Genomic DNA, 18,539 nt, shown 5'->3' with positions numbered 1-18,539 from the left:
TGAGTATGGAAACATTTTGTATGTTGTATGAGCAGCAAACACCATGACATGTATGTTTCCATTTTCTTTTTATTGGCTTTTTTTATTCTGCACACACAGTATAAATATCTTCAGAATCATACATTTAGAAAGCAAAACCTATTAATATCTGTTTGATTGACATTCCAGTTATTCATTCATTTATTGATAGCTTTGACCTAAGAGTCACTTCAATGCTGTGGGTATACAGCTGAGACAATACTATTGCAGTTTAAGAATCAATCTGAGCTGAATTTACAACTGAAAACTTTAATTTATATGTGTAAGTGCTGTTGTGCCTCACAAGAATTTGAGTAGTTTTCAATAAAAACTGATTTTAAAGGTGTTAAACTGAACTTGCATCTAAAGCAGAAGAAAATACTGATTACATGAAGTTTTATATCCATCTATATTTCATCCATAGTATTTCTCTTGTATGACAGTAATCTAGTCTGCAACATCTACTTGCAGTTTTGAAATTAACCTGTAATTTAGTCTTCACCCCAAATGACAAAAATTCAAATGACTCTGTGGGGTGCCAGAAGATGCACTGTAAACAGGGCTTTGTAAGGGGATACGGTAGAGATCCGACAAGTTAGGCTCATTTTCACAGTGTCAGTAATATTACAATAACATTAACATTTCTTGCTTTTTAATGCATTTTAAAATATTAATATCGATGAAATAGTAATAAAATCAAGGGCAATGTAAAATTTTGATTAAGAAACTAGAATGATACAAAACTAACATGTGCCATGTTAAATGGATTAAAAACTGGCTAACTGATGGGTCTCAACGTGTAATTGTAAACGGAATAATTACTTAGCAGGTATGTTTCTAGTGCAATTCCACAGAGGTTGGATTTGGTCCTATGCAATTTAATGTTTATCAGTGACCTGGAGAACAACATAAAATCATCACAAATACAGTTTGCAGATGACACAAATATTGAAATGGGGTAAATAATGAAGAGGCCAAGTCACTGATGCATGCTTCCATGCTGATGGTGCTCATTTAAAAAAATAAGTGTTAATTAAATTTCTGATAGAGCTCCTTGGGGCAGAATTGTATGTCCCCTGCTCTGTTTTACGTGCATTCTGCCATATATTTCCTGTTATAGCAGTCACCGATGATGGCCCAGTACATGTTGTTCATTTTAAGAACACTTTCACTGTAGATTTGACAAAACGGAAAGAAGGTACCAATGTGAGATTTCTAAAGATAGCTGCAGCACCTGACCCAAGTTTTAAGAATCTGAAGTGCCTCCCAAAATCTGAGAGGGATGAGGTGCAGAGCTTGCTTTTAGAAGTCTTAAAAGAGCAACTCTCCGATGCAGAAACTACAGAACCCGAACCACCAAAAAGGAAAATCAACCTTCTGCTGGTGGCATCTGACTCAGATAATGAAAATGAGTATGCGTCGGTCTGCACTGCTTTGGATTGTTATCAAGCAGAACCTGTCATCAACATGAACGCATGTCCTCTGGAACGGTGGTTGAAGCATGAATGGACATATGAATCTTTAGTGCATCTGGCATGTAAATATCTTGCAACGCCAGCTACAACAGTGCCACGAGAACGCCTGTTCTCACTTTCAGGTGACATTGTAAACAAGAAGCAGGCAGCATTATCGCCTGCAAATGTAAACAAACTTGTTTGAGCGATTGGCTGAACAAGAAGTAGGACTGAGTGGACTTGAAGGCTCTAAAATTTTACATTGTTTTATTTTTGAATGCAAGATTTTATCAATAATTCTACATTTGTAAGTTCATCTTCCATGATAAAGAGATTGCATTACAATACTTGTATTAGGTGAACTGAAAAATACTATTTCTTTTGTGTTTTACAGTGAAAATATTTGTAATCAAAAATAAATATAAAGTGAGCACTGTACACATTGTATTCTGTGTTGTAATTGAAATCAATATATTTGAAAATGTAGAAAACATCCAAAATATTTAAATTTCAATTAGTTTTCCATTGTTTAACAGTGCGATTAATCATGATTAATTTTTTTAAGTTAATCGCGTGCGTTAACTGCGATTATTCGACAGCCCTAATATAAATTTAAAATTCAAACTGACGCTGGGATGTGGAAAATTTTCTGAATGGACAATATTTCTTAATGGCCTGTTATTAAGGAGTTTGTGTAAAAATCCTTATGTGATTAGATGAATTTAATTGGAAACCCTAAGCCATACTGTACTGTTTTGTGCAAACTTGGCTTATAGGCTGTTATCATCATTTTAACTTAAATTGTGTACCTTTTTTCATAAGGGATGATATACCTGCTGCGCTGGAAGCTACCATTGATTGTGGTAAGAAGTATGACAAGGTCCCTAGGATCCATGACATCTTGTGCAGGCTAATAGAACAAGGAAATACTGATCTCCTCCAGAAAGGTTAGTTGGATATAGTCAAATATTGTTGGTTGGGTTATTTTGGGTTCTTTATGGAGGTGGTGGTTTAGTTTCGTTTAGTTTTTGGTTATCTTTACATCAGGCTGTGCAAACAGTGGGAGGATGCGTAGAGTATATGTGCATAACTTTAAAGCTTTCAGCAGCATCTAGGTATCCTTTTTGCAAATTGAAAAAATGAAGTTTATTTTAAGTATGAAGGAACCTAATGTTCCACAACCGAATGCCTAGCTATTAACAGAAGGCTGCTATAATGGAATATATGTCAGTCCATTGGTGTTGACACACCCTAACTTGTTCTATATGTCCCTCCCTCAACATGTTTAAGAAATCCTAAATCCTTGTAGTCTGCAGCAATATAGAATGCCAATTTATAATCTGTTAATGCTGTTGAATTTAATTATTATAAACTATAATGCAGATTAGCAAGAGTACTTGAAATATATTTAACCTTGAGCTGCAAGGTATCTTATAATATTTTGTCATTCTTAGTATCCCTTTCCAGAAAATTATTCCCCCATCACTTATTTTGTGTTTTGCTAGGTGTGGGGAATCTTATTTGTTAGATTATTTTTGACATCTGTTTTTAAAATGGTTCCCAGTTATTAAACAGACAATGAAATTAGTTTTCTTCTCTCTATAGCCATGGACTTTTTGAATCAAGATCGAGGTGAAATGGCGATGCTCTATGATATCTTCTTTGCCTTCCTGAGTACAGGAAAATACAAAGAGGCCAAGAAGATCATTGAGGTGGGTTTTTAACTACAGTACTCTAATCATGCAGCTATTTAGACTCCTAATTAGAATATATTTAAAAATTTTAACCTTTAATTAGTCTTGTTCTGATTCATGTTAATAAAATTCAATCCCAATAATGAAGGGGGGAAAAAACAGAACTCGGTCAGCTTCTTTATTATGTATAATTACAGTTCAGAAGAGGGAGAGTCTGGTTGTATATTGAAGTTGTTTCCTTACTTTATCAAATTCACTGTTACATATCAAAATGATATTTGCATATTAAATCTCGGATTGTGGAACAATTAAATTAAACTGGCATTCCTGGGTGTAAAGTTACTAATCCTCTTTCCCAAGGAATTCTTTGTTCTTAAAAGCACTGGAATTTAATTTGCTGCAGACCATACTCAGATTTATTTGTAATGCTTGTCTACAAGTTAATCAGCCAAACAAGTGCTGTCTGCTACTGTTTGGCATTTAATTTAGAATTTTTTTAAACCATGATAAGCAGCTTATAGAAAGTGGTAGGTGACAAACTTGGTCTATTTAGGATTAGTATATTTTATCTAGGCTTGATTGAAATTTTGCTTACTGAAATTGATAAGTCAAAAGGGCAGCTGCAGAGTCTGCCCAGATTGTGATTTTTTTTTCTTAGGGTGTGTGTGTGTGTGTGTGTGTGTGTGTGTGTGTGTTTAAATTCTGCATTACTTGTCCAGTTAACATTTTAAGGGAGAGTCTTTCAGAAAATGAAACTTTGTTGTCTTCTTTCTTTGAACTTTCTTTTCTGAAACACCTTTTTTCCTTTAGGGGTAATCTCGTAAGGAAAAAAATACATGAGATAACAAATTCTCATCTGAATCATTAGACATTAAAAATCTTGCATAAAAATTAACTGTTTTTTTTTTTCTTTAGTCACCTGATGGTAGGACAAAACTGTATCTTTTTAGAAAATGCTTTGCACTTTTGTAGAAAAGCAGTAGTCCTAAATGTAGTGAGCTTTTGATGCTTTAATAGCTTTATTATGATAATACAGAAAAGAATACAATGCAGTTATTAGCAAGGACTGAAGAGGAGTTTATTTTAAGAGTGTGACTGAAATACAAGAGAAAAGAAAAAGGCATAAGAAGGATAAAACTTGTTGTGGGATGTTTAGAAGTGAAATGAATGCCAAAGGAAATGTAAGATATTTTGCAGTTTTCTGTGTTTTTACTAGCTGTTTCTTTGGATTTAATAGACTTTTCTTTCACAGTTTTTTTTTCAAATGTGTTCTTGAATTTTCTGTGTACTGATGGTAATTTCTTTATCTTAAAAAAAGACTTTGTTCAGAGACTGTTTCAGTCACATTTTAAATTAACCAGACAGTAAACAAATTATATTGTTTGATTTGGTTTGAAAACCTACTTCTCTGTATAAATTAGCTGTTGCCAATTTACCTCTCCTGTTTCTTTAAGAATTAAGAAGAAATGAGCAAGTTAACTTTGGTGATTGACCATGAAATGTTAAAAACCAGCAAGAGTCAGAGATTCTGACATAAATCCCAATACTGTTATCAAAAGATCAGATGGACATCTGGCTGTCTTGCTTGTCTTTTTATGCTCATTGGATTAGGATTTCCAAGTCTTGTGTAACCTTTACAAAGTCTGATTTGGTCCTTTGTATATGTGGGTTACGTTTCTTCTAAACAAAGTTATTTTCAATAACTACTGAACTATTCCTTGTTTTGTATATAATAACAAAGGTAAATTCTAAACATCTTTGTTTATAATGAAACAGATAATCAGGGCTATTTAGTGTTCCCTCTCTAAAAAGGTTGGCAAACCGAAGGTTACCATACAAAGCTATTGCCTTGGGAACTGAGAAAGTGATGATCAGAGAGAATATAATGCCTCAAGCTATTACTGCCCAGTGGAGATCACTACTTCAACCTAGTGTTGTGTTATTTAGAGAGCCCAGATGTGTGCTGGACACTTTGCAGTCAAATAAAAAACTTGCAACCTAGGGCTCCAATCCTACAACTGGTTTGGGGTCTAAACCTTCATCAGTATAGGTGAATAACAATAGTGGGGAAGGAGTGAGGGGAGGAGATGAGAAGGGATACAAGAAGTCCGATCATGGAGTTGCAAATGTTTATGTGCAGGTATTGGTGGTTAGAAATATAATTACTTTTTAAATATAGGTTGCTTGATTATTAACCAAACTAATTTAATTTTTGTGGTGGACAGAGATGAAATCATGGTTAGAGGAATGAGGGCAGTTGGAGGGCATTTAATAGCAGGAGAGGTTGGAGGGGCAGCAAGACTGAGATAGGACTGATAGGCTAATGGTACATAGAAAAAGGTAGAGGTAAGGATCAATTGCAACAAAACAAGAACAAAAGTGGAGGGCATGATGAGGCAGTGCATAGGCAAAACTGATTGGTAGCATTACAATAGGTACATCTGAGGAAGTGGTAGCAGAGTCAACTAATGATTGCTGGAGGATTCTGGTGTTGGATTCCTGATGTTGTTCTGCTGAAGTGTGCTGAGCAGAATAGAGTACAGTTTCTGATCTTGAGAGGGTTGAAATAACATGTGTCCAGAGTTTGGTTTGTAGTTCCTTTGGTACTTGGTGGTGCCAGGTGAGGTAGTTTTGATACCTACACAGGGGGAGGAGAGTTAGAAGGCCTAATTTAGTTGAGCCTTTCCCTCTGCTGCTACTTGTGGTCTTTGGGGAAGCAGGACTCTGAAGCTGTGTCGCGGGCTGGCCCTGGGATGTTAGGTTGCTACTGGGATCAGTTGCCTTCAGACAGGGAATTCTGGGGAAGGAGGAGGAAGGCAGTAGTTGCTGTAGTGCAGGCCTAACATTGCCAGGGCCGCCCAGAGGGGGAGCGGACATAAAAAAAAAAAAAAAAAAAAAAGGCGCCACCCGCTGTGGCGCTTGTACTCACCGGGTGGTGCTCAGAGTTGTCGTCGACAGCAGGTCCTTCACTCATTCCGCGTCTTCGGCAGCACTGAAGGACCCGCCGCCAAAGTCCCGGACCGCTGCTGGGTGAGTAAAAATTAAAAAGGCGCCTCTAGCCAGGGAAGGGATTCTCAGCCAGGGCTCATGGGGCCCCTATGGGGCCCAGGACCTGGGGCAAATTGCCATACTTTCTCTCCTCTCCTCTCCTCTCCTCTCTCTCCCCCCCCCCCCCCCCCGGTGGCCTTGAACATTGCTCCAGGGTTCAGTCTTTTGCTGTGCACCCACTGACAACAGCCAGGTTCCTCACGGTTCTGTCAGAGAAGGGGTTCACAACACTTTTATGTGACCAGATGTTTAGACAGGTACCCTTCTCTCACTTCCTTTTCTCCAGGGTGCCAGACAGTGAATTTCCCCAGTAAGTCACCAAGTTCAGTTCAGGTTGCCTTAGGGAAAAAAACATTGTTGGAGAAAATAAAGGCAATTAGAAACAAAATAAATATAAAGTGGAGTTTAAACACATTAAAACTAAAGATTAAAAACATATAAGTGTAGTGAACTAGCCCCAAAACTTAAGATATACTTATTAAACAGGGTGAAAAAATGTACATCTTAGAAAATCCTTTTGCTTAACTCTTGTCTTTAAATAATAATAATAAAAAAAAAACTTTGTCCAGCTTCAGTCTGTGTCTCTAATCAAAATCTCATTCACACAGGGGTCTCTCAGGTAGTCTCTTGTTTCTCTCCAGAGCTGGTAGATACAGTGTTTGGTTTGGGCGTGTGGTGTGGTCATTTTGTGCTGCATTACTGGTATATTCTGACTGTAGACTCAGTGCAACTGGCCAGAGGAGGATCACCCTGTGTAGGAATCCTTCAGTGACAGAGGGCTATCCAGCCTCTATAGTATCCCTTCTCCCTGTTGCCAACATAGCAGATGTGGCTAGAGCAAAAGATGCATGTTTGGGGTTTTGTGATATCCTGCCAACCTCTGGTTGCCATTTTGGTCATTGTCAGTTGACATAACAGCATCATTTAGACTACGCTAATTTATGCTTGGGGACTAGACTGCCACACAGTTGACTTAGGACCAGGGGAATGGAGGAGGGAACTTTATACCACTTGGATATCTTTTCTCCCCCCTTATCCTCCAACACATCATTATACCATGTGTGCTCCTTGGATATAGTATGTAGGGGCTTATTCTTTAACAATTCTGTTGTTGTGGTGGTGATGCATCACCTCAGTGTCGTTTGAATACACTTGCTGTAACTGCTGCTTTGTTCTAGCCCCTAACTTAACTTGTTAGGCCATCTTCTCTTGATTCTTCATGTGCAGTCCTGCATACACAGCAATTAATCTTAACAGTTCTTCAGTTACGTTGTCAGACTGGCCTTTTCCCTCTTATAATCATGCTCAGTGCTGTCATTAGAAATGTGTGGTGAAGCAGCGTCTAGCTAGGCCACTTATTTTGCCTGGTCTACATTAGAAAAAATTACCTGTTTTTAACTGTTTAAATTGCAGCTGAAACTATAGTTATGTGCAAGTGTACACCAAGACAAACTTTCTTCAGCACTGGTTCAAAAAACAGTGGTTAAAATCTACTCAGAGCAAGTCTCAACCATATTTTTCTGGAACAGAGATGAACAGTGTGTTATGGACTATACCTACAGCTAAGCCGTGTGCAGCTGTGAACCAGTGCTAAATCTATTATCGTCAGCAGCGTGTGCTGTTTCTAGTGAAAACAAGTTTAAGTGAAGTCACCACTCCAAATTATTCATGCAGAAATTTCCTTGGTTCAAAATTATAAGAGAAAACGTTCACATATGATACTTTCTTTGAAGAAGATCTTGTGACATCAGAGCCCAAAATGTAAATGGGTCTGCTGCAACATACAAGTTGGAAGATGCACAAGGGAAGGAGAAAGAAATGGGTTGCTAAATGGAAGTGCAACGTTATCAAGTGAAGCAGCTTAGTCCATTGCTCTTTGGTCAATCATTTCAAAGCAGAAACAGTTGGAACAGGTAGGAGAATAATGATGCAAAACTTTCCAAGCTAATTGATTGGCCATTGAATGGTGTAATAAAATGAATGAGGATTAAAAGTGTAGGTACACACTTATTTTATGATATGTACTTGGATAAAATTAGGTCTTTGAAGATATGGAATATAATTTTCAAAAGTGCCAGAGTCCCATTTTCAAATGTTGAATGTTAGTGGGACTTAGGCTCCCAGTGCCTTAGTCACTTCTGAAAATGAGACTTAAATTCCTAAATCAGCTAGGCACTTCTGAAAAAATTACTTGTACATGGTCAAGAAAATATTAAGTGATGTTTGAAAGTGCTAGCTGAAACTTGTTTGAAAGAGAAAACCTCTTCAAGTTGATGTGAATTCATCTCATGTTTGAGTGCTCTGAAAAAAACCACCACTTGAAAGATACAGGTAATTGAGCACAGATGAGCAAAACTTAACTACCTCCTCCCAAGTGAAAAACCTAGAGCTGTGCCAGTTGTAATCTGACCTTTTGTACTCGTTTTTACATTATTTGTAAACACTTGCAATTGCTGAGGTAGATAAGTGCAAGAGAGTGGAAGCTTGATTTCATACATATAAGGAATATGTAAACTCAGCTGTACTAAAAAGAGAATAATCCTTTCATAGGAAGACTTAATAGAAACATGCTGGTAAATTTCTTTTTTTTGCTAAAGTCAGTTTATTTCTTGCAGAAAAAGATTTACTAAAACACAGAAAAATATATACAAAACAAAAAAATACTGATACCTTTTACATTGATATTGTAAATGAAATAGAAGTATTAGGAGTCATTCCTTACTAATGTTCAGTACAGTTAGCATGTGTTTATCACTGGAAGAACTGAAGTTCTTATTTCTTAAACTCTTGTCTTTGGTTTTTTATAAAAGCACAGTGGCAGCTAGGAACTGAAGTGCTTTGTCATGGCAGTTTGTAGAGCACAATGTAAATAAAGTAGTACTGCAAATTTAGTATTATAGGGACAGGTAGCAATGGCTGTAGTTAAGGTTGTTTTGAAACTTGTCATTAGAAGACCTTGTTTTCAGTTGCTTATAGCTTTGCCAAACTTCAATTTTCCGGACTGAAATTTTCCATGCATTGCCTGTCTCAGGCTGACTTTTTAAAAAGTTTCAACAAAAATATATCCTCCATTTCTGAAAACAAGATTACAGGAAAATGTTTTCTCCTTGTTAAAAATCTTCGTTTCATTGGTAAGCACTAGCACCTCATACATAGAACAACCTTGACATGCTTCCAGAACACAGTCCATCTCATACACTGAATGAGACATAGGCCCTGTGGAATAAATAGTACATGTTCATGTAATTAAAGACTGAATCACAGTGCATACGCACAGGGGGGCTGAATTAAAAGTGTATAGGCAACCATAATTCTGGCATTTTCTAGCTTTTGAATACTTGGTTTTACAACGTTAACATTCTTTTGCTAATTTTTTGGGTGTCATTGTAGATACAATATTAATACATTTCCTAAACCATGGACTAGAAGGATTATCAAAACCCATAAGATAAGTAGGTTAGATGGATGTATGTGCAAGTAAACCATGTTTATTAGGGCTGTCAATCGTAGTTAACTCACGTGATTTACTCAAAAAAATTAATTGCAATTAGTCGCAGTTTTAATCACACTGTTAAACAATAGAATACCAATTGAAATTTAATAAATATTTTTGGATGTTTTTCTACAATTTCAAATATATTGATTTAAATTACAGCACAGAATATGAAGTGTACAATGCTCACTTTATAGTATTATTTTTATTACAAATATTTGCACTGTAAAAATGATAAAAGATATAGTATTTTTCAATTCACCTCATACAAATAGTGTAGTGCAATCTCTTTATTGTGAAAATGCAGCTAACAAATGTAGATTTTTTTTTTGTTACGTAACTGCACTCTAAAACAAGTCAGTGCAAAACTTTAGAGCCTATAAGTCCACTCAGTCCTAATTCTTGTTCAGCCAATCGTTAAGACAAACAAGTTTGTTTACATTTACAGGAGATAATGTTGCCCACTTCTTATTTACGTCACTAGAAAGTGAGAAAAAGAGTTTGCATGAGCCTCTTTTGTAGCTGGCATTGCAAAGTATTTACATGCCAGATATGCTAACATTCGTATGCCCCTTCATGCTTCGGCCACCATTCCGGAGGACATGCTTCCATGCTGATGATGCTCATTTAAAAAAAAAAATGCATTAATTAAAGTTGTGACTGAACTCTTCAGGAGAGAATTGTACGTCTCTGGCTCTATTTTCCCCACATTCTGTCATATATTTCATGTTATAATTGTCTTGGATGGTGACTCAGCACATGTTCATTTTAAGAACAGATTCACAAAATGCAAATAAGGTACCAATGTGAGATTTCTAAAGATAGCTACAAAAACAACAAGGAGTCCGGTGGCACCTTAAAGACTAACATATTTATTTGGGCATAAGCTTTTGTGGGTAAAAAACCCACTTCTTCAGATGCATGTCACTTGACCCTAGGTTTAAGAATCTGAAGTGCCTTCCAAAATCTGAGAGTGACTGGGTGTGGAGCATGCTTTCAGAAGTCTTAAAAGAGCAACACTCAGATGCGGAAACTACAGAACAACCAAAAAAGAAAATCAACTTTGTGCTGGTGGCCTCTGACTCAGATGATGAAAATGAACATGCATCGGTCTGCACTGCTTTGGATTGTTATCAAGCAGAACCTGTCATCAAGATGAAAGCATGTCCTCTGGAATGGTGGTTGAAGCATGAATGGACATATGTATATTTAGTGCATCTGGCATGTAAATATCTTGTGATGCCAGCTACAACAGTACCATGCGAACGCCCGTTCTCCCTTTCAGGTGACACTGTAAACAAGAAGCAGGCAGCATTATCTCCTGCAAATGTAAAAAATTTGTTTGTCTAAGCCATTGGCTGAACAAGAAGTAGGACTGAGTGTACTTGTAGCCTCTAAAGTTTTACATTGTTTTATTTCTGAATGCAGGTTTTTTGTACATAATTCTACATTTTTAAGTTCAACTTTCATGATAGAGATTGCATTACAGTACTTGTATTAGATGAATTGAAAAATACTATTTCTTGTGTTTTTTATAGTGAAAATCTTTTTAATCAAAAATAATACTATAAAGTGAGGACTGTACACTTTGTATTCTCTGGTGTAATTGAAATATCCAAAAATATTTAAATTATATTGTATTCTATTATTGTTTACTAATAACAGCCCTAATGTTTTTATATTTCTTCAGTATTGTTGCCTCCCACTCTTTTGTACCTCCTTCTCCCCTTCTTCTTCTTCTTCTCTCCTTCCCCCCACCTCCACCCCCTTTGCATAATACCACAATGTATGACAGTAATTTAAATTAGATACAACCTCAAGACAGGAGCCTATTGTTCTTCTTCAAGTGCTTGCTCACGTAGATTCCACTTTAGGTGTGTGCACACCCACATGCACAGTTGTCAGTTTCCTGCCTTAACGGTATCTGTAGGGCCGGCTGTGGTGCCCTTTAGAGTGCCACGCTCATGTGGCAGTATATCAGATGCCACCAGCCCTACGCCCTCTCAGTTCTTTCTTACTGCCCATGATGGTTGGTTGGGGCGCCTTGTCTTGCATTGCAAGAGCAGTAACAGTTTTCTTTCAGTGTCTTCTTCACAGACTTGGTTCTATTGGTTGTGTATATAGTTCATAGTTGTTAATTGTACAGTTCAGTTAGTTAAGTAGAGTCCCAATTGGGATTTTGCCTCAAGCGGGGAATGCCCCACTCTCTCGGCTTCAAGTCATATTCGGCGTGCAGCAGGCCAATACCGATCAGTGATCCCCACGACAGTTGTCTCAAGTGTCTGGGAGAAAGTCACAGAAAGGACAGGTATCGCATCTGCAAAATCTTTTACCCTTGGACCCAGAAGGAGCGGGATATCTGCTTGAGGGCCTCCTGATGGAGGCTGCTCTGTTCTGCGTCGGAGCCCTTCACCGCAGTACATTGGCTTTGGTGCGTGGTGCACTGCTGGCACTGGACTTGGCCTGGCACCACTCCCTTTCGCCGGTGCCAAGGAAGCGGCAGTCCCTCAGCACCAAAGAACAGAGGGGCAATGGGCAAAAGATCTATGTCAGGCCGTGCGCCCGCTTCGGGGCTTCACAGGGGTACTTCTGAAGTCAGACCCGCCCCCCCCAGCCCAGACAGGGACCCTCCCACCACCCTGGGCAGTGGCAGGGGCTCCCAGCCTATCGTGGGGCCTTCAGTGCCTCAAGCAGTCCCGGCAGCTAAAGAGCAAGGCCAACTGGCTCCACAGGTGCACGTCAGCTCCAGCCACGGCACTGAATGGCAAGCCCACCGGGGTGTAGCAAAATGAACTGACAGAACACTCCTGGTTGCCAGACTGTAGACACTGATCTCCATCGCTGCAACATGAGTCCCTGGCACCACACCCCATCTCTCCGACCAGAAGGCTTAGGTCCCCAATGAGATCCACGTACTAGGCTTGGGACTCCGGACTCGAGGTGCTATTCCCGATACCGGCGAACATCCGGCCATAGGTTACCCAGGCACTGGTCACCCTCGCCAGACGGTCTTCTCGGCGTAGGTCGCAGTCCAGGAGGGGTCGTTCAGGATCTCTGCATGGGTCTCGTTCGCCCTGGTAACATTCCTTGAGCAGGCAACACTATTCACAGTCAACCTGTCAATCGCCCACCAGGGTGAGCAAACAGAGGGAGCCCTTTCCCACAGGCGGTGCAGTCGTTGTCGTCCCCGGACAATGCCATCCCACTGTAGCAGTCCCCCGGACAACTTTGAGGAGCACCAGATCCTCCTTAAATGGGTGGCTGAAAACCCTGGCCTACAAATTGAGGAGGTCACTGAGGAGGCTGACGACTTCTTCAATGTCATCTCTGCCACCACCCAAGCACAGGTGGCATTGCCTGTCCACCTTGGGGTCCTCAAAATAGCCAAATCATTATGGCAATCCCCCTCCTCTGAGGGCTTTGAGTATTTGTACACTCATCCCCCTGTGGCATAACTGGTCGGGTCCACAGTAAACGAGCGGGACACCAAAAAATAAGGACTCAAAAGACTGGACTTGCTTGGCAGGAAAGTTTACTCAACAGCCAGCTTACAGTTCAGGGTGTCTAATCACCAGACCCTGCTGGGATGTTATAATTTCAACCTGTGGGACTCCCTCAATAAGTTCATGGAGGCCTTCCCTTAGGATCATGCACAAGAATTCACTGCGTTAGTGAGCAAAAGCACGGCAGTGCAGTGGCCAAGGGAATCCTCCAGATGGCCTGGGACACCACGGACTCGGCTGCCAGGGTGGTTGCATCAGCAGTGCCATGAGGGGCAGCTCATGGTTGTAGGCCTCTGAACTGTCCCCAGAGATGCAGGCCACAGTCCAGGACCTCCCCTTTGGGGGTATAGGACTCTTTTCCGAGCTAATTGACTCGAGGCTCCATGGGCTTACGGACTCCCTAGCCACCCTCTGCTCCTGGTGGCTGCATACTTCTCAGCAGTCCAGGAAGCCATTCTGTCCTCTGCCTCTTCCTCCTCCACCGCAGTCCAGGTCTTGGGGGGGCTCCCAGATTGGGCTTCTACAGGAGGAAGAACAAGGAGAAGGGGCCTAAGAGATGCTATCCATCATCTTTCTGCCCGGTGATTCAACCTGACCCATAAATCAGGGAGGCCAGAAGCAGCCGTTTTTAGGGTGTGCCCAAGGACAACAGCCCAGCCAATTCACCAGATCCATCCCCCTCCTTCCTCAATCACCTCCATCCTTTCCGGTCAGCCTGGTCCCGTATCGCATCGGACCGCTGAGTGCTCGATAGTTTCTTCAGACTACACCTTGCAATTTATAGCCTACCAACCCTCCCACTCCCCTTCCCTGTCCCTCTTCAGGATCCCTTCTCACAAGCAAACCTCCTGCGCCTGGGGGCAGTGAAAGAGGTTCCTCAGAACATGAAAGGAAGTGGAGTCTACTCCCGCCACTTCCTAATTCCGAAGGCAAAAGGGGGGGACCTCAGACCTATCCTAGACTTGTATCGCCTCAACAAGTCTCTCAAGAAGTTGAAGTTTCACATGGTCTCCCTGGCCTGATCATTCCCTCCATGGATCCAGGAGACTGGTACACCGCTCTCTATTTGAAGGACGCATACTTCCATATTTCTGGAGCACTGGCTTGTCCTCTGTTTCATGTTTGGCCAGCACCACTTTCAGTTTACGGCAATGTCCTTTGGTCTCTCATCAGCGCTGAGAGTGCGCACAAAGTGTATAGCACCAGTGGCTGCTTACCTGCGACGTTGGGGAGTCCAAATTTACCCTTATCTCTACTATCTGTAAAGCGGCTACCTGGTCCTCTATCCGTATCTTTACATCCCACTATGCACTGACCCAGCAGGCCCGAGATGATGCTGGCTTTGGTAGGGCAGTACTGCAAGCCACTAAGCTGTGAATTCCAAGCCCACCTCCGTAGATACTGCTTGTGAGTCACCTAAAACGGAATCAACATGAGCAAGCACTCGAAGAAGAAAAAAGTTACCTACCTTTTCGTAACTATTGTTCTTCAAGTTGTGTTGCTCGCCCTCCTTGCACCTCTGTTGGAGTTGCCAGCAAGAAGGAATTGAGGGCATAGGGCCAGCGGCGCCTGATATACCAACGCATGAGAGTGCCACTCCAGAGGGTGCCACAGCCGGCCCAAGGATACTGCTAAGGCAGAAATCTCCGACAACTGTGCATGTTGGCACGCACACACCTAAAATGGAAGGGACACGAGCAACACATCTAGAAGAATAACAGTTACGAAAAGGTAGGTAACAGTTTTTTTCTTTAGAGCTCCATGCACACCAATGGTACTGAATAAATAAAATGCTTTCAACCACCCCACACAAGCATTTCACATTTGATAATTATGAAGAAAAAAAAATTAAAAAAAAAACTGGTCAATATTCTCTGTAGTATCTGTATTCCTCTAGCTCTTGGGTTTATGGTAGTAAATGTGTTGGTGAATCTTCTTTTGAAGATGAAAATAATGTGAATTGTTTACATGAAATCTAGTTTTTCTCAAGATCTATTTTGCATCTAACTAACAAGATGGGTTTTCATATATCGTACTTGATGAGACCTACAATTCCATTGGTCTTTTATAATTTGAGTTTTGATGTAGATTATCTCACAATTCCTATTCTCTGCCATTCTCTCCTTTGAACAGGGAAAACAGTAGGAATGCTTAGCACTCACTCAAACTGTCCCTGGCTCTGGTTTCCCTCAATTTAGTTATCCCTTCTACCAAAGTCAGCATTTAAAAAAATCTGAAGTCAGAACCAATAAATATTCCCTTGGGGGAGAGATTCTACAACCTGGTCTGACTCTCTCGCTCCTCTGATGTGAAATCTCTTGCTGTGTGGCAGCAGTTATCAACAACCCTCAGGCCTACACTTCAGCTAGAGTGGAGCTGCATTAACATCAGAAGAACTTCAGACCCATGGAGGATCTAAGACTCTGAAATGGAAATTGCCCTTGAAGACATCTCTTCTTTATTCCCAAATTTACTTCCTCTGGGACAGGCTTTTTATAGCGGCCAAAGAACAATTAGATAATACCATTTCCATCTCTGAATCACCCAAGAAACCACTTGTACTTTAAAAAAAAAAAAAAAAAAAACACGATTGTAGGTTTCAGAGTAGCAGCTATGTTAGTCTGTCTAGTGGCGATAGTAAAGTAGTCTCCACTCTCTTACTTGAAAATATCTTTAATGTTATGAATCACACTTCAGATGAGTCATTTCAGGGAGGTTCACCTTCTGTTTCCTTAGGTCTTGTCTACACTGCTACTTCAGATGCTGGTTACATCTTAAGGACTTTTTTTCTTGTTTTATTCCAAAATATCACTAAATTCTGCCTTTTTAAGAGGAGCCAAAGATACTTCACTCAAGTTTTGATAAAATGACTGAGTCTCTCCCTTTTTCATCCAACTGTTTAAAAAACAATAATAATAATAAAAGCTAATTAAGGATAATACCTGGATCATCTTTCACCCTCTTGTTTCGGTTCCTGAAATTTCTACATGTTTCTACATTACCACAGAAAAGGTAAAAACAAAGGCTTCCATTCCCAGTGGGATTCTTCTGTTGCCTAATGTTTCAGAAAATCCTCTCTAGTAGTAGAAGGCGGCAGTGCCAATGCCTGGAGAAATCATTGACCAAAACACATAGATAACTTTCTTAAGAGATCTTATGAAGAACTTAGCACTATCTACTTAGCAGCTTTAGACCACCAGCACCCTTGTAGAATTGCTGAGTGAACTTCTCCATCAGATCACTGGCTGTTCTAACTAGCTTGCAGGGTAGGAGGTGAATTATCAAAGAAATATTTGACTTTTTTAGCTAGCAAATGCTTCTTGGGGGCCTCCTGTATCTTAAAAATAAAACTCCATTTCTTCTTTAAAAAAGGTGAAAGATTCCACTTCTAGTGCATATTTCTGCCTCCAAACTAACCATTCTTCAAGTGCTTGGTCATGTCAGTTCCATTCTAGGTGTGCGCAAGCCCACATGCGTGGTTGTCAGAGATTTTTTGCTTCAGGGTCTGCAGTGGTCCCCCCTTGAGTGTCATGCTCATGCGCCGCCGTATCAGGTGCTGCCAGCCCCATGTCCTCTCAGTTCCTTCTTACTGCCCATAGTGGTTAGTCGGAGCACCTTTCCTTGCAGTGCAAGGGCTAGCGGTTTCATTTTACTGACTTCGAGCCTTAGGGCCTTGTAAATAGTTTGTGTATAGTAGTTAGTGTGTTGTAGTTAAGTGTAGTTAGAAGTTAGAGTCCCAGCGGGGACTTCTCCCCAGGCGGGGCATGCCCCAGTCTCCTGGGGTTAAGCTCTGCACGGATTGTAACAGACCTATGCCTGTAAGTGACTACCATAGTAGTTGCCTCAAGTGCTTGAGGGAATCACATGTGAAAGACAAGTGCCATATTTGTAAAAACTTTTGGCCCAGAACTCAGAAGGAGCGAGTTATTCATCTGCGGACTTTCCTTGTGGAGTCTGCCCTTCACCCAGCTTTTAAGCCGTCCCACCAAGACTCGCCTAGTACCTCAGCCTCGGTGCGCAGTACGTCCCGGCACTGAGCTCCACCCGGCACGGCTCCCCGTTGCTGGTGCCCAAAAAGAAAACTAGGCAGCACAGATCTCCAGCTCCAGGCAAGAAGGGCCATGGGTTGTTGAGCAAGGGACCCAGTTCGGGCCGCCTGGAGCCACGTGTGCATGCCTCCCCAATTGGGGGCCCTTAGCCTCTTTTTAAAAAAAAAAAAAAAAAAAAAGGTCCACCACCGACTCCCGGGAGCGGTATGGGACCGAAACCCCTGACGGCACCAACACCTTCCCAAGCTCCCCCAGCACCGAGAGAGCAGAGGAGACTGTACCCACCCATAAACCTCCCTTCCCCATGGTGGACAATGCTCCAGGGCTTCCCCTAGTGGTAAAGTTGTCGTCTTCGTCCCCGGACGAGGCGGTTGTGGGACCCTCAAGGGCCAGCCTGCCAAACAGTTTAAAAGAACACCAGGCCATGCTTCAGCAGGTGGCTGAGAATTTGGGCCTAGAAGTGGAGGAGATGGCCGAGCAGGCAGACACCTTGTTCCACGTCCTCTCAGCCTCTACCCCACCCGTGTCACATGACCAGTGCATGACTGAGTCCTCAAAAATGCCAAATCACTCTGGTAAATGCCATCATCCGTCACTCCCACCACCAAAAGGGCTGAAAAGAAGTACATTGTCCCAGCCAAAGGGTTCAGCTATCTTTATACCCACCCTCCCACAGGCTCGCTAATTGTCTCAGTAGCCAATGAAAAAGACAAGCAGGGGGACACCAGCTCAACTCCCAAAAACAAATTGGCCAAAAGACTGGACTAGTTTAGGAGGAAAATTTATTCAACTGCTAGCCTGCAATTCTGAGTGGCGAACCATCAGGCCCTCCTAGGCAGATACAGAAGGAGTCCCATAAGTTAAAATTGTAAGTTCAAGGAGACCCTCCTGAAGGGCTTGGCCCAAGAATTCGGCACCCTGGTGGAAGAGGGCACCATGGCAGCTAGGTGCTCCCTCCAAACGACGTGGGATGTGGCTGACTCGGCAGCTAGGGTGCTTGCGTTGGCGGTGGTTATGAGGTACAGCTCCTCGCTTCACACCGCCGGCTTCTCACAAGATGCAGATCTCAATCCATGACCTCCCATTCGATGGGAATGGGATTTTTTCGGAGCAGATGGATGCAAGGCTGCATGGGTTAAAGGATACTCGGGCCACACTTCGCTTGCTGGGTGTGCATGCGCCGCAGTCCGCACAGAAGCAGTTCTGGCCATCCCCACCAGCAAAGCCTTGGCAGCCTCGTCCTGGGTCTGCAAGGTGAAGGGTTAGGAACATAAGTTTAA

At 41.5% G+C, this 18,539-nt stretch overlaps 1 protein-coding gene across 2 annotated transcripts in view; it reads left to right on the top strand.

Annotated features, from left to right (window-relative positions):
- Nucleotides 1–18,539, top strand: part of LRPPRC (leucine rich pentatricopeptide repeat containing) — a 163,134-nt gene that overhangs the window by 69,871 nt on the left and 74,724 nt on the right. For both annotated transcript variants that reach the window (XM_005296109.5, XM_065589551.1), the window contains 2 exons: nucleotides 2,295–2,419; nucleotides 3,078–3,184. In XM_005296109.5, the coding sequence (XP_005296166.2) occupies nucleotides 2,295–2,419; nucleotides 3,078–3,184 (232 nt within the window). The remainder of the gene's footprint in view (nucleotides 1–2,294; nucleotides 2,420–3,077; nucleotides 3,185–18,539) is intronic.

The sequence above is a fragment of the Chrysemys picta genome, chromosome 3 (assembly GCF_011386835.1).
Source record: "Chrysemys picta bellii isolate R12L10 chromosome 3, ASM1138683v2, whole genome shotgun sequence".
Classification (NCBI taxonomy): Eukaryota; Metazoa; Chordata; order Testudines; family Emydidae; genus Chrysemys; species Chrysemys picta.
The sequence above is the reverse complement of the archived record's forward strand: the minus strand, read 5'-3'. Positions and strand labels throughout refer to the sequence as shown.